Source organism: Sarcophilus harrisii, chromosome 1 (assembly GCF_902635505.1).
Source record: "Sarcophilus harrisii chromosome 1, mSarHar1.11, whole genome shotgun sequence".
Lineage (NCBI taxonomy): Eukaryota > Metazoa > Chordata > Mammalia > Dasyuromorphia > Dasyuridae > Sarcophilus > Sarcophilus harrisii.
The window spans coordinates 547,863,107-547,887,821 of NC_045426.1; the positions used below are offsets into that span (position 1 = coordinate 547,863,107).

General features: G+C 37.6%; 1 protein-coding gene across 1 annotated transcript; it reads right to left on the bottom strand.

Annotated features, from left to right (window-relative positions):
* Positions 1-2,083: 2,083 nt before the first annotated feature.
* Positions 2,084-24,478, bottom strand: CD83 (CD83 molecule). The gene is made up of 5 exons (XM_012541630.3): positions 23,906-24,478; positions 23,621-23,739; positions 6,056-6,287; positions 5,287-5,390; positions 2,084-3,743 (listed from the first exon to the last, which is right to left on the bottom strand). Exons 1-5 carry the CDS (start codon positions 23,937-23,939, stop codon positions 3,603-3,605), a joined length of 630 nt encoding a protein of 209 aa, XP_012397084.1. The 5' UTR covers positions 23,940-24,478; the 3' UTR covers positions 2,084-3,602.
* Positions 24,479-24,715: the final 237 nt, after the last annotated feature.

Sequence of the window (24,715 nt, forward strand, 5' to 3'; positions counted from 1 at the left end):
TCCTGATCTCTTTATCCTGGTTAAAAAATAACCTTTTCTTCGTCAGATCTCAAAAAGAACTTCGTGTCTCATGTGTTTAATTTTTTTTCTATTTTTGTGGCAGTTATTTGTATATGACACAATTGATAATAAACTATAACACAAAAATAGAAAAAATTAATTGCATAGGTGAACTATAGAAAGGCAGTACAATGGTGAAGAAAGAATTGATCTCATCATGTATTAGCTCTGTAACTGTAGACAAGTCACTTCTTCCAGGCCACCAATTTTCTAAGACTCTTAAGAGGAAAAAAAGGCACCAACCTGCATTAATACAGATGATTTCCTCAAACAAAAGTTCTTTGTATTTAAAAATTCACAGGTCCAGTTTCAATCCCTATTAAAGTTATTTTAAACACATCTTAACTCCTCTATTAGATTGTAAATTCTTTGTGGAGTAGAAACTCCTCTTATTAATTAACCTTTCAATCCGCCTCAACATCTAGAAAAGTACCCCTGTACATAGTAAGTTGCTAAATAAATATTTGTCAAATATTTAATGAGGAGAGAGGAATGAAGATTATTTGGTTTGGAGAAGAGTGAGGGCAGATTGACATTTGGCTTCAAAAACGAAAAGGTGAAATTGTATCATGGATAATTTACAAAATCACTTTGTAAACCTTGAAGTGTTTTATAAATATGTCATTATCAATTATAAAGTAAAATTTCCTTATAAAAGAATGAGGGTTGTTAAATATGGGAAAGGTTTGTGAAAGAAATTATAAGATTTCTTTCTCTATAATTTTTTTTAAGTTCTATTCTCATTTGTCTCATTGGTAGGAGAAAGAAATAGGAGCCATACATTTAATTATTGGGGGGGGGAGGGGTTAAGCAAGATTGGTAAATGAAAAGAATGTGAATCACTTTGGGCTTTAAGATTTCTAGTTAGGAAACCAAACTATGGAAAACAAATAGGTGTTAAGACTTGTAATTGTTTTATGCAATAAATTTAGTCCTAAAGAAGGGCAAGACAGTGATAAAAACACCAACTGCTCTTGTTTTGAACAAGAATAAACCATAATAAATGATTCAATCATAACCACTGATTAAATTGAGTCATTTCATCAGCTATTAGAACAGGTCTCTCTTTACAATCAATCAGCATATTGTTTTTAACCAGAGGACATTACTGTTGATTTAAACAAAGCAATTGTTATTGGAATATACTTAGCCCTGGATCATTTCTATTAGACCAAGTAATGTACAGAGAGAGGGCATTTATCCAGAAAATTCAGACATCAACAAAAAAAGAAAGAAAGAAAGAAAGAAAGAAAGAAAGAAAGAAAGAAAGAAAGAAAGAAAGAAAGAAAGAAAGAAAGAAAGAAAGAAAGAAAGAAAGAAAGAAAGAAAGAAAGAAAGAAAAGAGAAGAAGAGAAAAAAAAGGTTCTCTAGTTTAAATAATCCTGGTAAGTTTTTCTAGTTTGACTGAATTAATGGAGCTCAAATCTCCACTTCATTTTTTTTTTTTCATAGAAACACAAAAGACTATTGTCTCTCCTCTCACCCAGGCTTCCAAGAGGTGAGCAGACTTCGTTTGATTCCACGTAGTCTGAACTCATCTGGTGTGAATTCTACCAAATCAAGTAGAGAGAAGAGAAGAGCAGAGCTATTTAACAGGATGTGGAGCTGATGCTGCTACATCTATGACTACATTTTCCACCCAAATATTCCAGAGTAGCTGTAAATTAAGCTCTATAGGTCAACTGATAATCAAAGAAGGACTACAAAAACATTGCTTTCCTGGACAAATGAAATATGATTAGCGTGAGTCCATGGTGTTCTTCCTATGAAATACTTGAAAAGCTACAGGCAAGCAGCATCAAAACAAAACAAAATACCCAATCAATTCAATTTGTTGTTAAGTCCCATATCCAGGGTTTTAGTGATTAAAAAAAAATAAAGTTTGATCATCTGATAGAGATGTATGGTGGGGGTTTTGAGGTTTGTCTGTTTTTTGGAAGGAGTGTTTCTCATGCCTAAAAAGAAAAAAAGGAAGGGAGGGAGTATCTTAAAAACAAAAACTACGTTGAGTCCGAAATCCTAAAAAATTGAAACTAATCAAATGCCTCATGTTTCTGTCAGTGCAAGAGAAAGAAGTGGATCCCATTCCCAGAGTCCCCTGAATCACATAACAGTGACAGTCAAATTATTAGTTTCTATTGTGTAACTGTTTGTTCATCTTCTGACAGCCAAAGGACTTCCACCCCCCTAAGAGTCAGATTTTCCTATAAACAACACCATTTATTCCATTCAACTAAAATAACTTTATTTAAAAATTTACTAAGTTCCAGGCACTATGCTAAGGAATACAAAGACAAACCAGGGAGGGGGAAGGCAAGGGGAAATACAGATTCAGAGATAGCATGAATGTATTAAGTAACATATATGGCACTAAACCATTTTCCAATTCTGTCTGACTGTGTCTCTATCTCTGTCTCTCTCTGTCTCCCTCTCTCTCTCTACTCTCCATATAACCCTCTTTCTTTCTCCTCCTTTCCAGTTCTCTTCAGGAAAATCTTCAGACACAGAGCCCTTCCCTTTAATATAAATTGTTGCATTAGGGAACTAGGAAGTCAAAGAACTGAACTTGGCATCCTTATCACACTTGTACATTAGCATAGATAGTACTTTTAGCTTTAAAGAATTTCTTTATGACCTCAGGTAAAACAGTACAGAAGAGAGCCAAGTTTTGGCATGAGACACAATAATTGGCACAAGCTCCATAGGAGATTAATGATTCCTGTCTGAAAATTTCCTTACATTAATTACCAAGGGGTAGTGTGTCTGTACCTCTATCTGAATTCCCTATAAAGCATGTATTCATCCAACATGGCATCTTCACAGTTTCCTTGCAAATGCCTTTCCCTAATAAAAAGGCATTGCTGAGAAATGGTTCATTGACCTGTTATTTCAGTGTATACATGATATACATAATTGTCAAACCTTCAAGTCAGAGTTATTTAGTAGCTATTTCCCACCACTTTGTAGCAGAACATGTCAGTCTTCTTCGATACAAGAAAAACCTGTACTGGTGCAGCAAAATCCAAACAGCTTCCAAGAGGTCTCTCTGAGATACAGGAAGGTCACTATCTGACTTAGGGAATCAAGTCTCTGAGTCCCATGCAGGAATAAGTCTCATACATTCATTTTTCTTGAAAGTATTTTTCAGCAATATCTCACTGAGGGTAGCTGCCAAGTGACCAAAAAAATTCCTTAGGTCAGCACTCACCTTCTCTAAAAGAAGTTTTCACATGATAGGCCAATGGGCAGAGTACATAGCTGGATGAAAAGACTTAAGATGTTAGTAGTAGGAATCATCCTGAGAAATGGTGCTTCCATATTGCTGGAGCTCTGCATCAGAGGCTCTGCATATGACTGCTGGATTGGTCCATTCTAAGGCATGTTCTAGACAGGCACTATGGACCTATTTTCAGTCATCTCAAATATGATGATCCTAGTGATGCTGCCCCTTCATCTGAGTGTCTTTGTTCTTTTGGCTGACCAAAGAACCATGAAAGTTTGTGAGTTCTTGGTGTTCTAAAAACAACCCATAGAGGGAAAGCTCAGACCAAGTCTATCTTCTGAATTGTTGTTGGACACAGCTGTTGAATATTTTTCTTATTTTGGAAATTGACGTGGAGAAAAGTTCGTTCCGTGCCTTGTTTGTTGATATCTGGAAATATGTTCTGTAGTTTTGCAAATTTCTTTAAAAAAAAAAAAAAGAAGAGAATGAATAAGAGGAGTAATAGAAATAAGAAATGAAAATAATCTAGTTAGCAATAGAATTAAAATGTTAATTCATGATGATGGCTGAATAACTCCTTCCTGGGAAGGAAGCTCACTATGTAGCCCAAGAGGAAAAGACTTATGTATTCAGTTATAGTTTCAACAAATATTTGCTGAGCCTGTGACAAATATGTGATTGGGGGACGGAGTTATACAGACCTTTCCTTCCTGCTTCCAGTGGACCATGTGTGCTAGCTCAGCTGTTAGGTACTCTAAGAATGACAAAGCCCCTTATTGACCACCAAAAAGAAAAAGTCAATACACATAGCTAGTAGGGGGATGGCATCATCATCTCAAAGCACAAACTTGTCAGTGCCCAGGGACATTGGGACATAAGACTGCCAGAAGCAGAAAAGGTCTTTATCATCCCCCAATGGCAAATCAGTAAGTTCACACTGTGGTCTTCAGGGAATGGGGAGACAACTCTTAAGTAATCACTCAGTTATACAAAACTCATTAAGACCTGATTTCTTTTTCTCCCCACTACTCTCCTCCTTTTGGACTGTCACCACTGTCCTGGAAATGGATAACCTCTTCCAGACAGAGATTATGAGTTTCTTGAGGTTATATCCCTCTTCAAATTCATTTTCTAAGTAACAGGTCATAGAAGAGAATATACACTCACATGTGCCAATGCAAAATAGCAAAGATATTGCTCCCTTCTCCTATGCTACTTTTCTTGTAGGACTTATCCTTTTGAGTGTGTATGTATTATTTTCTCCTGCTATATTTTAAGTTCCTGGGGATTCATAAAGATTAACCATGTTTCACATGCTGCCTTTTCTCCTCAAGAATAGTTGGAACATAGTAGGCATCTAACAAATGTTTGTCCTTTGAATAAGACATACTTTCCTAGAGCTCTGGTAACTGTGATTACTAATAACTACAAAATATTTTGAATTTGTCCAGTAATCTTTGGCTCTGTTTCAATGAGATTCAAATACATGATTCATTTTATCATCACAATAATACCTGAGCTAAGTTTCCTAAAATTATTTTCAAGCTCCATGTACTTCAGAATGTATTGCATACAGAGTGAAAATAGAAATACAGTTTTTCTTCTGCTTATTCAAGAACAGAGATGCAACACAATGTGGGCTATAGGGGGACAATTTGGGTATGAGGCAGATTCAGGTTAAGTTCCTGCCTTTGAAGGGTACTGACTGAATGCTCATGGGTAAATACTTAATCTCACAGTGCCCCAGGCAATTCAAGTGAAACTTCTTCATTGAAAGGAACTGAAGTTCCATATACTAGTACAATCAAGCTCAGAGATATTCACACACATACACATTTATTATAATACTTCCCCCTCAACAACTTTAGATTAACCTTTAAAATTAGCCTTATTTTTTTTTCTTAAAAGAATAACAAATGTTTCTATTCTCAGCCATTGGTATCATCATGAACAATTAATAAATGTTTGCTGAATGGAATTGAACATCTTAAGAAGATACTTACACAGGTAAAAATGATGAGAAATACATAAAACATCGCAAGAAATAACAGTAAGAGAATTTCAGCTCGGTATTTCTTATACTTATCATCCGGCTCTATGGTACAACCTGACAACAAAAAACACAAATCATCTGTTCAGGATTTTGTTTTTACTTCCAATAAAAGATCTATTACTACCTCAAGTACATCATTCCCAGTCTAAAAAAAGTCTATTTCTCTGCCATTTCTGTTTCTGCCTTTACATCAGCACCATGATCTTTGGGTATTATACCTTGAAGTAAAAAAGAAAATAATGGCCAAAAGGGAAGCAGGGTGGTATGCTTTAAAAAGCACTATAAAACCTGGATTCAATTCCTGAATCTGCTACTTACTACTGTTGGAATAATGTACTGTTTCTGCCTTTGTAATATTGTGTACTTTGTTCAAATTCTAGGTCTGCTATTTCTAGCTATGGAATTGTAAGCAAGTAATTAGATATCTCTGAGTTCCCAATGTCATGGTTAGACTAAATGACCTCTAGGTCTCTTCTAGTTTTAACATTTTGTTAGATTCACTCATCCCATTGGGGAAGAACCTGATGTTGCTTAGTTGGGCAGTTAAAGGAGAAATGAGAAGTTAAAGCACTGTTGTTGTTCAGTCATGTCTGACTCTTCCCAATTCTATTTGGATTCAGCTATTATATCCTAGTACTTAAAGGAATGTTGTACATTCAGTGGCTTTGCAGTGACTGCTGATCATGGCAAATGGAACAATTTGCAATAAGTCACCATACCTGTCACTTTGAGTTCTACTGTGGCAGTTGGGCTGTTTTCTTCTCCTGTTGCCCACAAAGTACATCTGTAAGTCCCCACATGTTGGCAAGTAGTATTCTTGATCTTTAGAGAACATTCTTCCGAAGGACAGGCCTGTAATGAGCCATTTGTTTCTTTCTGATCGTGGTATTGTTCACTAAGGCTTAGGTTCATCTCCAACATCTTGGTCAGCTCTCCACTTTGTTCATTAACCTGTAAAAAGTATCAGCAACTCCTTGAATTTCAGAGCTGGACATGACCTTAGGATTCATTTAATAAATGAGGAAATTGAAGCTTACAGGAGGGAAGTGATTTGCACAAGTTTAGACACCTAGCCTGTGTTTCAGCCAGGACTAGAACACTAGCCAGAATTTCTGACCCAAAAATCAATGCTCTTTCCACTGTCTTTTAATAGCATTTTATTTTACAAACCAAGAACTACAAACTCTGAACCCAAATACCAGAGCTGTATGTATAAATTTTTCAAAGAAGCAATATAAATCCTCTTTTTAAAGAAAACATGGGATATAAGAAGAAAAAACCATTCTATACACTTAATAAAATATCTACTTTGGAACAAGAAAACTGCTGAAGCCTGGACAAATTTGGGTGGCTGACATTCAATGGACCGTTACTGCATGATACATAATTTCTTGATTTACCACAACAGCGCACAAATCCACGATGATAAAAAAGAAAAAAAACCTACCAATTCAATTGTAAAATAAAAAGATTTTTCCAGGTTCTTGATTTCTTATTAGTGCTCCTTATACTGGTGTGAATTGAAAATCTGAGCCCATCAGCAAAAATATCACAAAGGGCCTAGACCCATTATTTAACAAAGAATGAAAAGCTCCTCAGAGACAGACCCCCTTCTTTTTCCGGAGGATCCTTAAATTTAGAGGCTTCTTTGCTAGAGCTAATATGATGATAGCTCACCTTTCTATAGCTTATGAAAGTATGCATAGCATCTTCCTTACTACTACTCTGCAAGGTTATTAAAATTCCGTTTGAAACTGATGCTTTGACCATGAGCATAGAGCTAGTCCAAGATCACATTCAAACCTTAGTTTCCTGACTATAAGATCGAGTATATATTCATTAAATCACATTGCCTGCTATATATAAGATGTTCAAAGCACCAAATGTGATCACAAAGAATAGGACACAAGAAAAAAAATGAATAAACACAATTATGTACTTGTAATTCAACCAGTCCAGGGAAAACTTCTAAGGGGTACCAAAAAAAAAAAAAAAGACATATAACCTTGAGGTTTTTTTTTTTTTTTTAATGAAGCAATAGATTGGAGTTTATTGACTTGCTCAGGGTCTAATAAGTGTCAAAGTGCCAGATTTGAACTCAGGCCCTCCTAACTCCAGCAGAGCATGTCCTAACTACCCCAAATCTTTTTTCATTTTCTTATCAAATACAAAACTTAAATATTAGGATAAAGGATGCTATACATAGAACTGATTTTACTATCAGACAAATTAACAAAGAAGTGAATTAGTTATTACTTCTTCATTTCCCCTATTTTCCCCTAAGGAACAGCTTTCATTCCAAATCTTCAAGTTCTTCCCTCTTTCCTATCCTACAACTTCTCAGCCCTATTAAATCAAGCTCAGCTAGGTGTCAGAAAGCTTCTCATAACTAAATTTACATAAAGGTACAAATAACTAATTAAAATACTTAGTGTGTTCACAGTTTTAAGGGTATTCCCATTTTAGCAAGGGACAATCCTATTGCATATTCATCCTCAAAAGAATGAATCTTTAATGGTAGAATCCCAGACATTATTGATAGGGCATTCTGTGCAAGAAGGAAAATCACTAGGTTCCATCACTAGGTGGCAACCTACTCCATCTATAGGTATAAGATTGATCACATTCATTTTATTTTATGAGCATATCTTAAATGTATTTTATTGTTCCTAAGATATACTCCACATATCACTCCCTGATCAAATACTTCCAAGGGTTTCTCAAGTACAATATCCTGACTTTCCAGGCCCTCTGAAATATCTTTAGATCTATCTGCCACTGCCCCCATAGATGAAATATCTAACTGGTCTATTCACCTTCTCCCAATAGATGAGCATTCTTCCATCTCGGTCTTTGGGGATATTGTTCTATTTGCCTAAAAAGTCCCAAGTCCTAGCTTGCCTCAAGGTCCAGATTGAGTCCACTTCCTGTTAGTCTTCCCTGACTCAGACCTAGGGATCTATTCCTCTTTTGAGTTCCCTAAGCTTATTGCCTCATTTAAATCCACTTTATCCAGGAATCAAGACATTACCTCCATGAGGTCATTGATCATCTTCAAAATCAAAGGTCAAACAATGACAACAGCAACAATGGTGATGATAGCCAAGGACAAAGAATCACATAGTGCTAAGGCTAGAAGGGACCTCAGAGAGATCTAGTCCAAATGTCCAATCTTACAGATGAGGAAACCAAATTCTAGGGGAATGAAACCATTTGCTGAAAGCTACTGAGACACTCAAAGGCAGTATTAGACCCTGAGGTTTCTTATTCTAAGTCTTATGTTCTACCATATTTCTTCCATATATTTGACACTTACCATTTGCCACCTTCTATCTTTGGCTTTTTATAGATATGTTCTTTTTTTCTTCATTCATTCAACAAACATTAAGTTCTTACTAAAATGGGTATATTCTAAATATTGAGACAGGTATAAAATAGCTAAAATGCACCTTCTATCCTTATGGAGTTTATAATCTAGTGGGAGATTAAAATATGCATAGATAAATATAATGCTTTTTGTTCATATGTCCAGCTCTTCGTGACCCCATTTGGAGTTTTCTTGGCAAAGTCACTGAAGTGATTTGCCATTTCTTCCTCCAGCTCATTTTAGAGATAAAGAAACTGAAGTAAGTGGGGTTAAGTGACTTGCTCAGTGACCAGCACTAAGTGACTAGCATACAACCAGTAAGTATCTGAGGCCAGATTTGAATTCATATCTTCCTGACTCTGGACCTAGCACTTTCTCCATTGTCACACCTAGCTACCATCCCATGAGAATCAAAAGAAAAAGACTCTTTTCACCCAAAAGTGCTGTAAAAGATTTCAGAAGGAGATGAGCTTTGAGCTATATTTTTAAGAATGGACAGGAGGTCAAACAACAACAATAAGTTGTAACTCTCCTATTAGAAGATTGATAAGAATAAAATTAATTTAATATTGAAGAAAGAGATGACAAATCTTTTTGCATCTTAATCGTAGCACAGTACCATGTATAAAGTAATTTTTTAATAAATGTTTGCTATGGGGTAATCATGATAGATGGTACTTATTTTCTCTGAATAAAATTAATGTTTCCTTTCAGATATTTATCCATATATTCATCAGGTAATCAGGATCCTGTGTCAGAAGCAGGATTTGAATCTTCATCTTCTGACTCCAAGGCCAGTGGTATTTCAATAACTTAACCACATAACTTTTCTATGATAAATTTTTCCCTCACTGACTTGACTGGTCAGTTTTTGAATAAATCAGAGGACTCCTTTTCAACTGTTGCAGTTTCTAGTTTTCATCTTCCCCTACATAGAGAGGTTAGAATATGCCATTTATCACCCCACCCTTGACCCTATCATCAGTTCTGATTTTTTTCTTATCTGAAAAAGTTGGCCCTACCTAACCTTCCATTGATTTCATGTAATTTTCAAGCTTTCTAAATGTTAGCCCCGCAAATGGTAAGACAAATTATCACTTTTAGACAGACCCTTCAATGGAGCGATATTTGGACAGCTGGGGGTACAGCAATGACCAAGGGGAAGTGCTGACATTTATGGCAAATTATTCTTAGTTTGTGCCTTCAGCCAAGAGGCATTTTATGAATACAAACAGATATGATCAATGAAATAATTTTGCTGCCACTCCCTTTGTTTTAAAATGCAAATTCCTGGTCTTTTTACTTTACAGTGAAGTCTAGTCTATAAAGATCTATTTTCTTGAGAACTCTCCCCTACCCCTTTGCTTTTAAGAAAAATAATAAATACTGAGGCACACAGGCAGGAAATTGAGGGAACAGCTTGTGAGGTCCTCATGATACCTCCCCTGGAGAAGAAAACACAGTTTCTTTCCATTGCTATTGCTCCTTTATTAATTTGGGAGTTTACCAGATCAGCAGAAAGACTGAGTTTCCATCCCTTCATCCCTTTCCATTCTATTCAGTATTCATCCTCCATGAGGCTATAGAGACCTCTGGTGGCAGTCGGATCATTCCTTCCTAAAGATTACTTGGAGCCCTAACCTCACAGTCTTTCCTAGAACTAGTCTACGAGAAAGAATTAATTTTCTTGGCCGTATTTTAGGTGTTGAAGGATTTCTTCCTAAATAATTACCAGAACCCTGCTGGAGAAAGGTAAAGAACATGTGGCCTTACAGATATTAGGAGGGGGTGGGAGGTCAATTAAGTATGCAGATTAAGCAAAGTCAGAAGTCAGACGGCTTCTTAAACACCTATCTGGGTTAGCGCAAACTTGAGCCCTTCCAATCTAATTAAAACACGGAATGCTGCCTCATCATGTGCCCCGGCCCTGCCTCCTCCGGGCCACACGCCCCCACGTCTTGGCAGACACATGCTAACACTTGCTAGACGGGGCATTTAACAGGTCAGACTCCTGGGATAATGCAGTGCTAATGCTCGCCAAGTCTCCTCCAGGTGATGCTACAACTGTTCGGCTGCTGCCAGTTTAACTAATTAATTCTGCCCAGGCACTTCAGGTATTAGTGCAAGAGACAATGGGCAGCCACCGTCTCCATGCCGCTGCAGCATCCTGCTTCTCCTCTCTTAATTAACCTTAAAATGTGTTCAGCTCAGATTGGTTCCCACTGAATTTCAGAGGGACTATATTTCCACAGAAACTCCTGCGTCTGAAATGACAAAAGCTTGGAAGAATGACAGGAACTTCCTGGTTATCTACCCCTGGTTTTCTGCGGAGGGGAAGGAGTGGGCAGGGCGGGAGTGGATGGCTCCTGCCCATCCATCTCTCTAATTCCCAACTGTTCATCTGGAATTCAAGAGAAAACAGTATATCCCACTGGAGGCAGCAAAAATATAAACTATTGAGTCCATTTACATAAAAATGGCTTCATTACCATGCTGGCTGCTGGGAATTACTGAAGCAAGAATCTTGCCGGTGATCAGGAACCTGCCGGCAGTGTCCTTCTGCCTAGCTTCATGAGATAACTCATTTTTAAAAATTCAGCAACAACAATGAAAATTTGTTTTTATGGTCACATTTCCATGGGCCACTGGCAAAGTCTTCCAAAAGCCACTGGCCATTTTTAGTAGTAGATGGGAAGGGTGAAAGGAAAGGAAGGGAATTCAAAGCAATGCAATCAATTCAGTTCAACAACAATTTATTAACTGCCAACTATGTACTAAGTCCTTCCCGGAAGAAAGGGAAGGAACAAAAGGAATAGTGTAAAGGGATAGAATAAGCTCTGAATTTGGGTTATGGCCATTTCCGTGTTTCCAGACATTTGGGGAGTCCTCACTCTTTATATTCCAGGGAGTTGAAACAACTATTAATTTAACATAACCAAAGTGGAGTAGATTGACAATGAAACTCCTTACTCTAGTTGTGGGAGGCACACAGATTGGCATGACATTTAAAGTCATGTTCAGAGTACAGAGGTCAGTAGAACAGATTTCTTTTCCAACAGAAATGAGCCTTAAAGTTTCACTCCTTCTCTCCCATTTTGTCAGCCAAACTGCAGATATGGACAATTGGGGCTGGGAAATGTTGTTTATTTTGTCAAACATTTCTTATTTATATTTTAATCTGGTTTGAGATGGGTGCACTTGACAGTTGTGTGAATTTGGCCATTAGTTTGATACCTTCATGCTAGCCAATCTTGGAGGTGTCTTCCAGCACTAAATTTATGTTTCAGGATCTTCAGCTTTTCAATTTATGTTCCTAGAGCAGATCCTCCTCCTTTTAGCCATCAAAACTGTTTTTCCTCTTGTGACCAACTCCCTTTGAAAAAAACCCTTAAAGATGGCCGCAATTTTTTTTTTTACATTAATGTTCTATATTCCAAATGAATTGTGTGGCTCACATGGAAGATTTTATTGAGAAAAATTCTGAGTGGGGACTTAAGAGATGGCATGGTAAAGACCATTATGAGCACTGTGCACCTAAGCTGTTTGACAGCCCAAGAAGAAAGGCTAAGAGTACTGACTTCAAAAATAGGGGAAAAAACAGAATGAGAGAAGAAATGATCTTCTACTTTTCTATGTTGTAAATTTCTTATTAATCTGGAAACTGAACAAAAAGATCAACTGTTAGCAAGATCAAATAACTTAAATGTGTGTGTGTATGTGTGTGTGTATATCTATCTATATATATATATATATATGTCATTGCTCTCCTTTAGAGCATTTTTGGAAATAGTCATTTCTAACAACAAAAACCCATCTTATTCATTCACAGGAAAAAAAAGCTATTGATGAGAATACATTTAGATCATCTAATCTTTTTAAAAACTAAACCACAATATAACTTGGCCACTATTCACTCAAAACAACCAATTCTTTTTGATAGTATTTTCTTTTGTGGTGTCCTTCCATATTAGCTTTCAGTCAGCAGTTTCACTCCTCAATTGAACTACAAGAGATGAGACATCAATGGCTTTTCTTTTGACTACTTCTGAGGCTACTAATTTGACTAAACAGTGTAGACACTAGGCTCTTCATCTAGGGCAAGCATTTGGATAAAACCAGAGCATGAACCAAAGACCTGAATAAAGAAAAGGTCACGGATATATTCCTCTTTCTTTTTAATTGAATTTTAAAACACACAAAAATTTTCAAATGAAAGAAAAACTCATTTGAAACAGAGCTATAGAAAGAAAATTGGAAAACTATTAGCACCAAAACCCAACTACACCAACATTTCATTTGGTTTTGAGTGTCTGACTAGGGGAAGTTTTTTTTTTTTCCTTCTATTTCTTCACCATTTTTTCTCCAAATACAGACTTCTTCAAAGCTAATGAGTACATATTATTATGTATGTGAAAGGTAGGATGGTATAGTGGATAGAGAGCCAGCCATGTAGTCTTTCTGGCTTAGCAGAGTGGATAGAATACAGGAATGAGAAAGACTCATCTTTCTGAATTCAAATCCCACCTCAGACACTTATTAGCTGTGTGATGCTGGGCAAGTCACCTCACCCTGTTTGCCTCATTTTCCTCATTTGTAAAATGAGTAGCAGAAAGAAATGGCAAATCATTAAAGTACTTTTGCCAAGAAAATCCCAAATGGTGTCACAAAGAATAAGAATAACTAAAATGACTGAATAGTAAAAGATGAGCTTGTAGGTTGCAGAACATTTGTAAGGTTGCGGCCATGACATCATAGGACAAAATATATATGTTTCTCCAATATTTCATCTAACAAGTTAATAAAATATATTTTAAAACATGGAATTGGTATTAAATTAACCTAGTGCTTTCCAATCTTATCAAACAGCTTTCGTTTACTGCATTCTTTGTACACGAACCTTCATGTACCTTGGCTTCTAACTCAATTAAACTGCCAATATAATCCCCATCCATCATAAAAACAACTCTTTATTACATGCAAAATGGTTTGGCTCTCAGACTGATGTCATAATGAGGGTAGAATGTATTAGTATTAATGTGGGCTTTTTTTCCCCCGAAAGGTAATTTTATTAGAAAAATGGTTTTCTTCCTTGAAATTTACTAAGTTTAACTGACAAGTCTAGATTTATAGATGTTACTAGAATGATTCATCTTGATAGTTCTTAAATGACCAAGGAGTTAAATTCGGGCTTTGCACAGAGTCTCACACACAGTAGGCATGTTATCAAAGATTTAATTAAATTAAATCTTTGTGGAATTCAGCAAGCTTGAACCAGCATTTTCACCTTTACTTAAGACTCTTCTGGTTCACATAATCTCTTCCTGATAAACTGAACTGCCATGTGCAAAGCACTGTGAATACACAAAGATGAGTAGGAGGATGAAATATGTACACTGATGACTATTACAAAAATTGGGATATAATTAACTTCAGTTGTTGTATCTCAGTAGTGCTAGTCCTGTCCAACTCTTTCTGACCCCATTGGAAATTTTCTTGGCAAGGATACTGGAGTGGTTTGCCATTTCCTCCAACTCATTTTACTCCTGGAAGAAAATGAGGCAAATAGGATTATATGATTTACCAAGGTCATACAGCTTGTAGGTGTCTGAGGACATTTGAATTCAGGAAGATGAGTCTGCTGACTCCAGGCTGGCGCTCTATCCACTGTACCCCCTAACTGCCTCATATGCTATCCACTGCACCCCCTAACTGCCCCATATGAAAGGATATTTCAAGGATGGGAATAACCTGAATGAACCTGTGCATTAGGAAGATTGTTTTATCATTACTGGATAGTAAAGCGACTTAGAGGCAGGGAGGTTGTATTTGAATTCAATTCTCACTGACTACCATGGCTGGAATTTTGAAATATTTATTGTTGTTGTTTAGTCATTTTTCAGTCATGCCCACCTCTCTGTGACTCCATATGGAGTTGGGCAGTATGGATTATGGAGTTCAGCTAGTTGCCCAGAGTCACCCAGTCTGAGACTGGATTTGACCTCAGATCCTCACTCCAGGGCTTGTACTCCATCCACTGCATTACCTAGCTGTGGTTTTTTTGGCAAAGATCCTGGAGTACTTGGCCATTTCCTTCTCCAGCTCATTTTGTAGGTGGGGAAACTAAGGCAAAGAGGGTCAGATGATTTACCTAGAGTCACACAACTAGTAAGTGTCTGAGGCAGGATTTATATTCAGGAAGATGAGTCTTCCTGTCTCCAGGCCCAGCATTCAGTGGAGAAGGATCTTTTTCATACAAATCATTGAAGAGAACCATAAGATCTGATGACTTAAATATTATGGCAATAATCACTGCTGTCCTTTGATCTTAGGACCAGCATTTAGAAAATAGGTTGGCATCTGGGAACCTATTAAGAGTCATCCTATAGAATTTCCAAGTCTAGAGAGATTCCGGACTTTCCTAGGTGTTCCTATCCATTCAAGGAAAGAGAAGAGAGAACCCTAATTAGATTAGGACTTCCAGCTTCTAGCCAACAAATCTCTATCTCAACAGTGACCACAGAACTGGCTCATAGTCTCTATGAAATGCCAGTTTTTCTCAGTTTGCAGTTAGAATTACTACATTGTGAGAATTGTACCCGCCACCCCACAATTCACCTGGTTTCTGACAGGAAAAGGCAGGGATAGCTGAAGAATTATCACCTCATAGAATATTTGAAAAATACATCTGGGGTCTACAAAGGCCAACACATTCTAGGCTCTTTATCTATCTATAATCTCAGTTAAACGAACTCTATTAGGACTATGGCTCTGCTCATCAGAACCATTTCACCTGAAATCTTGCCCTTCCTAGAGTGAAGAGGCTGAAACAAATGTGGGAAGCTGCTTTTACATCACCAGGAGGAGCCTCTGAACTTCCTTATCCTTTTATAGCTTTTTACCTAGGCATTCAGCCCAGACCAGGCAAATCTCATACCACTGAGCTTCCCTTTTTTGTCATGGAAAACAAGTTGCTTCAGCTCTACAGCTGTCAGCAGCCTCCTTCCTTCCTCCTGCTCTTCAAAAGGCATGACCTTTTTAGCTTCTTTGGAAATTTATGGACATTAGCAAGAGTGACATTCAAAGGTGTCATTTCTGTTCCTTTCTAAGAATGTAGTCTGTATTCTATGACAAGTCTTTCCACCAGGTACTGTCACTGGAGCACTCTAAAGAGAGAGTCTTTAGACTCAATCAACTGAGAACAATTAAAGGCAGTTGGATAGTATAGTGGATAGAGCACTGGTCCTGAGTCAGGAGGACTTGAGTTCAGATCCAACCTGACACTAGCTGTGTAGCAAATCACTTTACCTTGTTTGCCTGCTCAGAATTATTCAATATTTCCCCATTTCCTGAAGAATAAAGACCAAATTTTCTAAGATGACATTCAATGCTCTTCATGATATGGTCCCGGGGCAATATACTAAAAAGAGCATTTCTGATACAGAATCAGACAGTAAGCTTTTGAATAATTATGAGCATAATTTTCCAAATGAGGTAGGGTGAGTTAGAGCAAATGTTCTCTAAAGGTATTTCAGCCTTATATCCTAGTATTTCTCTATGTGATAGCAACCAAATACTTAGATTTTTTTGAGCTTCTCAATCCTGCTATTCCCTTCAACAATGCAGATTACAATCTATCTATCCTGACCATCCTGTGTGACTCCTATCCTTGTTGTTCTTCATTTATTGAAGTTGTGTCCAATTCTTTGTGATCCTATTTGGGATTTTTTTTTGGCAAAGATAATGTTCCATTTGTCATTTCCTTTGCTAGTTTATTTTACAATTGAGGAAATTGAGATAATCAAGTGACTCACTCAGGGTCACACAGCTAGTAGTATCTGAGGCCATATTTGAAACCAAATCTTCTTGATTCTAGGTCTGGCAGTCTATCCACTACATGACCTGGCTGTCCTATTTAGGGCTCCCATAAGTTTATCTTCCATCAGGCTGGTGGCCTTCCTTGCTCCCTGGACAACAGGAGAATATAAGTGGGTTATTCAGGCCATTTAATAGTTATCATGATTGTTAAGATTTGACTCCTCCAGGAAATGTCCACTTGCCGATCAGGCAGGACAAAGATTTCATACCTAGAGTAGTAATAATCATAATGATGACAACTATAATTTATATAACAGCTACTATGTGCCAGACACTAATGCTAAATACTCTACAAATATTAATTCATTGTTCCTTACAGCTCTGAAAGGCAGGTACTATTATCAGTTCAGGAAGTTCCAGTCTTTGTCTCTCAGCACACAGTAGACATTTAATTGTCCAGAACATTCTTTAATGCCATTGTCCAGAAGATTGGATGGACCATTGGGTTGATTCAGTTTTGCTGTTATAATAATAAAAACATCATTTGATTTTGCACGTGAAGTCATTTCCCCTTTTTCTCTTCCTTTATAATTCATCCAGAAAAGGTCACTTGTTCTGTGACGCATCCCTTTGCAACCCTGACCCTGACAAAATGGGTGTTCCTTAACCTAACATCCTCTTTCATTCTACCTCATCCCAGACAACTTGTAAGTAGGCAGGACATCCTTCTTAGCTCTCAATCGCTTCAACATCAGCTGCATACTTTAACAGATTACATTGCTATTTGCGGCTAACGTCAATTATAGCTATTCCTATAATAAGAAAAGCTGACACTTAATGGTAACACATGTGCTCTATACAAATTATCTCATTTGATTATCATTACAAATTTGTAAGGTTATATGAGTTTTGTCTTTCTTTTACAGATAAGGTTGACTTGTTCAAGATTATATTGCTCCTTTTCAAAGGCAAAGCCAGTGCATAAACTTGGGCCTTTTAATTCACAAAATCTCAGGGTTAGGAGGGACTTCAGAGGCCACAGAGTCCAACTTAAACCTAGACAAGAATATCCTCAACAGCTACTGACTCTTCGAGGGATCATCCAACCCTTTGCTTCCATTCTGGGTGTAAACAACTCTAATGGTTAGGAAGTTTTTTCTGCCCTTACCCCAAACCTAAACCTACATCTCTTTATCTTCTACCCACTGATCCTAGTTCTGATCTCCCGAGCTCCCATTCCTCTTCTAATGAGATTATTCCTCAAATACTTCAATATTGTTGTCATTCTCCCTTTTGCCTTAAGTTGGTTAGCTGGTAATACAGTGGATAGAGCGCTGAGCCTAAAGTCAGGAAGACTTGAGACACTTGCTAGCTACGGAGTCTCAGTTTTCCTAATTGTAAAATGAGGATAATAATAGCACCTACCTTGCAATGTTGTTGTAAGGATCAAATGAGATATTATTTTGAAAACAATCAGCACAATGCTTGGCCTATAATAAATACTACATAAATTCTTAATTCCTTTCCCTTCCCTTTCATGAGGTTTGTTGTTTTTCAAATTATTGACGAGTTGTGTATAACTCTTTGTGTTGGGATTTTCTTCACAAAGACACCACTGTGATTTGCCATTTCCTTTTCCAGATCATTTTATAGATGAGGAAACTGAGGCAAACAGGGTGAAATGACTTGACCAAGGTCACACACTAGTAAGTGTCTGAGGTTGGATTTGAATTCATGAAAGTGTGTTCTTCTGACTTCAGGCCCAGTGCTCGATCCAATGCATTCCCAGCCCTACCCAACTGAGTGAGAAAGAACTCCAATTGGTGATGAGAATCAAATATATATGTATGTATATGTATGTATATATGTATGTATATATATGTATATAATATGCTTACATTAACAACCACTGTTTATCCTTTGCCAGTTTTTTAGTTCAAATATGTTGTCTTCCTACTAGATTGTGAACTCCTTGAAGGCAGGGCAATTTTTGGCTTTCTTTGTATCCCAGATTATTAGCACAGGGCCACTGATTACTGACCACTACATGAGAGCAGTCAAGCCTGCGTCTTTCTTCTCTCTTTCTTTTTGCTCATTTGTTCTCATAACACTAAGAAAACACAGTGGCTAACAACAGAGACATAAAAAACCAGAGAAGAATTCAGGAAACAAAAGAAAACATGAGACCTTGATTGGCGGATTTTCATTTGGGAGAAACCTGGTCCAGTGGGAGGAACAATAGAATCTTCTCTGTGGCACAAATACAATCAATACAAACATATAATTATTGGGTTGTGAAATCACAAACATCTGCAGGATGTGACCAAACCTGTTAAAAGTATTGAAAAGTCTAATAAATATCACTTTAGCTATCTCTGATAGGTTTATTGCCATAGTGATAACTCCTTCACATCTCAACACCCAAAAGGTTATTGTTATTTTAATAAACTCGAGTTTGATTTTAAATGGCCTGGTTTCACAGATAACAGAGAAAGAGGAGAATGTTTAGTGGTGGTTGAAAATGAGGAAAGATAAAGTCCTAAGATTTCCTGCAGAGTAAATAATGCAAAGAATATGTCTATAAAAACAACCACCTACAGCTGTACAGTTAGAACATCAGTTAAAGGACCATAAGAAGCAAAGGTTAATGACTAAGGTTTACCACATCATTCCAAACAACCTAAACACAAAAATATTGGTCTTAACAGCAGCTGGAATTCTATAGTCTAAAAATCCATCCACTTATTTCATGAAGTATTTTTTAATTACACCCTTGGGGATTTGTGTATTGCTTGCTGATTACCCTTTGGAGGGGGTGGTAGGTTCTTTTCACAACTACCCCTCTCTTAATGACTGTTTAATTCCACATCTGTCTAGCTTAGAGCTATTATGTTGTTTTGTGGTTTTGTGTTGGGTTTTTTGGGGGAAGGGAGGAGGGTTCCAACCATAAGTAATTAAGGAAGAAAATGCAGAAGTATTAAGAATAAAGCTAGCTGAGGGATTATGGAAAAGAAAAACTATTTGGTATATTTCAGATGACTAATGACTAAATGAGAAAGAATTACTTCTATTTTTATATTAAGAGATGACCTTACTGCTGTACTTTTCCCTAGTCGTGGCAGCTAGGAAGCTTAGTACACAAAGTGAAGAACTTGAAGTCAAGATGATTTGAGCCTTAATCCTACCTCAAATACCAACTCTATCATGGGTTACTCATTCAGTCCCTGATCTGATAAAATGGTAATGATAGATAACATCCACCTACTAGGGTGTTGTGAGAAATATATAACATAAGCAAAATTATTTGCAAACCTTAAGGCACTATATAAGTGAAATTTATTATTAGTCAGACAAAACTTGAAATATTGTATTCAGTCCTGGGCACCACATCTTAGGAAATCAATCAATCAATCAACTCTTATTAAGTACCTTCAGTGTGCCAGACACTGTGTTAAATGCTAGGGATACTCCCCAAAAAGACAAAAGACAATCCCAAACTCATAATTTAATGGGGATGATGAAAAACAAATAAATATATACAAAGTCAAGTTACACATAATATTACTTGAGGAATCTCAAGTAGGAAATAGCAGGAGAAAAGCATTAGAATTAAGAAGAGTTGGGGAAAATTTCCAATAAAAGATGAGACTTGAATTGGGAATAATGGAAGCCAAGGATGTCAGTTGTCAAAACAGAGAAGGGAGAACATTCAAAGTATGTGAGACAGCCAGAAAAAAATGTCCAGAGCTGAGAAATAGCATGCCTTGTTCGGGGAATAGCCAGGAGGCCGGTATCACTGGATTGAAGAGCATATATTAGGGAGTAAGGTATAAGACTAAAAGATAGAAGAGAGCTAGGGTTCTAAGAGTTTTGAATGATGGGATTTTGGAAGGGACAAGGAGCCACTGCAGGTTATTGATTAGGGGGAGTAGTTATGATCAGAACAGAGGCTTAGGAAATTTGCATTACTGATTGGAGAATGGTTGACATGGGTAAACTGGAACAGAGCCAGAAGCATACAGGTAGGTTGGTGAAGGGACACAAAACTATGCCATTTGGGAATTGAGAAAACTGAGAATGTTTAGCCTACGGAACATTCAATTCACTGTATTCTTATACTTTAACCATATGTAAATAATCTAAAATTTGAAGGTGAAAAGAAACATTGTTATGGATTTATGGGGTTTAGAATCTAATTTGAGGATGGGTAAGTTATTTGCGCACAAATAACTATGAAGGAAGAAAGAAAGAATGTCAAAGATAAATGGAGATTCAGGAGAAAAAAAAGGGTTACAGGCAATGAAATGGCACAGTGGTATAGCAATGGGCCTGGAGTTCAAATCCTTCCTCAGATACTTACTAACTGTGTGGTCCTGAATAAATCATCTAACCTCAGATGGAAAAATAGGATTAATGAAAAAATGGGGCACCCACTACCCCAAAGTTGTTCAGATAAAATGATATATTTGTAAAGAACTAAGCATAGTGCCTGGCACATAGCAGGCATTTAATAAATGCTTGTTCCATTTCTAAAAGAAATTTGAAAGGAAAGGAAAGAGACCATTTTCCAATGGAGGGAATCAAGAAAGGCTTCATGAAGGGAATGGTATGTAATCTAGGCCAAAGAGCAAAAGATTTCAATAGGTGACATAGAGAGAGAGCATAGTCTGGACATTGAAAATATCACTTGTACAAATGAATAAATAAAAAACTTTAAATTGGAATCCACACCCTGTGACTCCAAATGTAATGCTCTTTGTGTAACATATGTCTTCAGATAACTGAAGGGATAGAACATGCAAACTTTAGACCTGATCTGAAGAACAAAGAAAGAATAAAATCTGAAGAACAATAGAAAAAATAATGGTGATTATAGGGACATAAATTTGATTGATCCTTCAAATTGTTAATTAGATCTTCTATTCCTATTCTTTCTCACCACCACTATCCCCTATTTCTTAGGGTTTTAGTTAATTATTTACTTATTTGTTTTTCCATCCAATTGAGGATAAGGATTGTTTTCATTTTTCTCATTACATCTCCACAATGGTACATAAAACCTACTTAGCAGGCACTTGGGTGGTTGGATTCCACTGAATTGAATGTAAGGTTGAAACAGCTGGTAAGCAGTAGATAAACTCTAGGCCTGGAATTAAGAAGATGGGGCATCAAATTTTGCATCACATACTTATTTGTCATGTGACCTGAGCCAACCACTTAATCTTACTCAGTTTCCTCAAGTGTAAAACAGGGATAATTATAGCATTTGCCTCCCATGTTTGTGAGGATAGAATGAGATAACATTTGTAAAGCTCTTAGCATAATATCTGGCACATAGACCTTATACAAATCTTTATTTTTCTTCTTCATCCCTCTCTTTTAGAGCTGTCCCAAAAAAATACAATGAAAATGCCTCATAATATAATAAGTTTCTTGTCACCAGAAATCTTTGGGGGAAAAAAATGGATGACTTCATCTCTTGGCTATCACTAAATGGGATTTGTTCTTTGGGTCTGGCTTGGGAACTGGCTTTGGGGCTGGTAATTCAGAACTCCCTTCCACCAATCTACCTAGAATTTTATGCTACGACATAGCACTCTCTCCACTTTATGCTCACATCAGCTAAAAAACATACATTAACAAAGGACACCAATCTCCTACTCTCCCCATCCCCACCACTGAAGAATGCTAAAGAGGTAGAAAATATAGTCCCTAGCCCTAAATACAATTTAGTTAGGGAAACAAGCCTTCTATACATAAAAAGAGTTACACCTTCTTTTTATTGAAGAAACCAAGGGCTATGGATATGTAATCTTGTATACACTATCAGATGTGATATGTGTATGTATATGTGTATGTATATGCTAGCTAGTTTTTTCTCTTTAAAATCTTTGTCATAAGGAATGACTTAATGGAGGGAGGGAAAGGGATGACCTCAGAAATGTATATGATTTAAAAATAAAGGCATCAAAATCATAAAATACTTTAGAGAACTAGCAATATAGGAATATATATGTATGTGTATATATACACACAAAGATACAGATATAATAAGTGGCAAATGAAAGGCACAGACATTAAGTTCTCTAATAGCAATTTTGCTATAATGTAGGTGGTAAATATTTCCCAATTTTGTAGATAACTAATTTGTCTTAAGTTCATAAAGCAATTCAGTGAAGAAGATAAAAGAAGAGCCCAGAACATCATGTTTCTTTTGGATCTTAGCTGTGGCTGATATCTAATGTCTAAAATTAATTTATATTTCATTTGGAAAATATAAACAGATAACATCTTAGAAGCAGAACAGTTTAGAGTTGGGTGGAATCTGGAAGAACATCTAGTCAAATTTCCAAATAGGGACAGTTGGGTTTGTTCAAATATACTTGCACACCTAATAGATGTAGAGGATATATATGCTCAAAGATTACCCTGTTCAAGGTCTGGTTGTCAGCCTTGCTGAAGTGAAGAATGGCCAGAGGAAATGGGTAAGCCATAAATTGAATAACTGAAAGTTGACAGTTTGAGTGAACAAAAAAAAAAAGTTTTCAACAGTTTGTTTCTCTTTCTTATGGAAATGTGTGTATGTATATGTGTGTGTGTATATATATATATATATATATATATATGTATGTGTATGTGTGTGTGTATAAAATTGCCCCAAACACGTAGAAATGTGAAAATATTTCTTGTTTTCAAGTTCCAAATGGACCATTATTTCTGACCTTGGGGACCTTTTGGCTTTGAGGAGAGTTATAATGACTTCTGAAGTTAATTCAAGTTAAAAGTGGAGGGAGGGAAGAAGAAGAAGAAAGATTCTGATTATACATTAGTTATAGATACTAAGTTTCTATGGTCATGGATTTTACAGTTTGGGGAACAATGAAAAGTCAGTCAAGCCTTAGATAGTACGAGGAAGGGTCTCTCACCTGACAATGAGGGCGCGTTAGTAAAGCTAGGATCTTCAGAATACCCTTTCCCTTGCTCTCACTAGGTTACTCTCTTCAGGTTCCTCAGAACCGTAGAAGCTAAGTTCTCCCTGTCCTCGCGCATTGACTCAATGCCGTCAACCAGAAGGAATTGCCCCTGCTCCGGTCTTTCTTACCTTATCCCAGAAGATCATCACGTATGGGGTCTGAGGGTTCCAGGGGGCTGCACAAGTCAGAAGAGCATCCTCTGAACATAACACCTCCACCACCTGAGCTGCCGGCACCAAGCACCAGGCTGAGAGAAAGAGCCGGGACACCAGTGAGCCAAGTGGATGAATGGGGCGCAATGAGGAAACGAGGAGAGAGATTAATTAAACATTAAACATTGTGGCGTCCCTTCCCACCTCCCAGCCCCCAAGAGCTCGAGGAAAGGGATTTCGGGTTCGGTTTCGGGCACTTACTGCAGCTCAGGATGAGAAGCTGGAGAATGCGCATGGCTTGGGGAGCAAAGCTGGCCACGGCTGAGCGTACAGACGCTGTAGAGTATCTGTTCGAAACTCTGCCTTCCAGGACGCCAAATCTCACAAACTGACTGACTGCTGCGTCCGAGATCTGAGCCTTCTCTAGCCAGCGCTGGGGCTTCCCCCCTATGTCGTCACCCTCTTGTCCCCCTGAGCTTTAGGGAATTCCCCCTGCTGGGAGACGAAGGGACCAGTCCCTCCCCCCAAGATATTGCGCCACTTCGGGGCATCCCCCTCCTCCGCCCTCACTCCCAATTGCGTGGACAGCTCCACCTCCTGCTGTCCTTTCCCTCTCCCCCGCCTTTCACTTTCTCTTCCTTTTCGACTAGGTTGCTTCCCTGTCTAGAGGCAGTGCCATCTATAATATGAGCCCCATCTATAATATGAGCCCCATCTATAATATGACCCCTCTCCCGCCCAGTTCTCAGCTACCCTGGGGGGAAGCATGCGGAAAGAAGATAGCTTCGGAAAGTGAATGCAGGTGCCCCTTCTTTCTCTGATTTCTAGGAGAATCCGCCAACCATTAGCAACCTCTACCTGAACTACTCCAATGGGGAAAACTCCTCTTTCAGGTTCTGTTCAAAGGATCCAGAATTTGAGCAGGGTGGCAATTCTCTAAAAAGGAGGCTATCATAATCCATTCTCTCCTACCCGACATGGGAGGAAAAAATCATCACCAGGTAACATTTGGAGGTGATGCCTAATGAACTTGGGCTGGTTCTGAAGGCACAGTGGTCAGAGGCAGCCAGT

Excerpts from the sequence above, each read along its gene's own strand:
- CD83 (XM_012541630.3), bottom strand. The coding sequence starts at position 23,939 with ATGCGCATTCTCCAGCTTCTCATCCTGAGCTGCA. Across the intron at positions 5,391-6,055 it reads AGTAGAACTCAAAGTGACAG|GTTGTACCATAGAGCCGGAT; the intron begins GTATGGTGACTT and ends TTTTGTTGTCAG. Across the intron at positions 3,744-5,286 it reads TTCTCATCATTTTTACCTGT|AAATTTGCAAAACTACAGAA; the intron begins GTAAGTATCTTC and ends TTTTTTTTAAAG.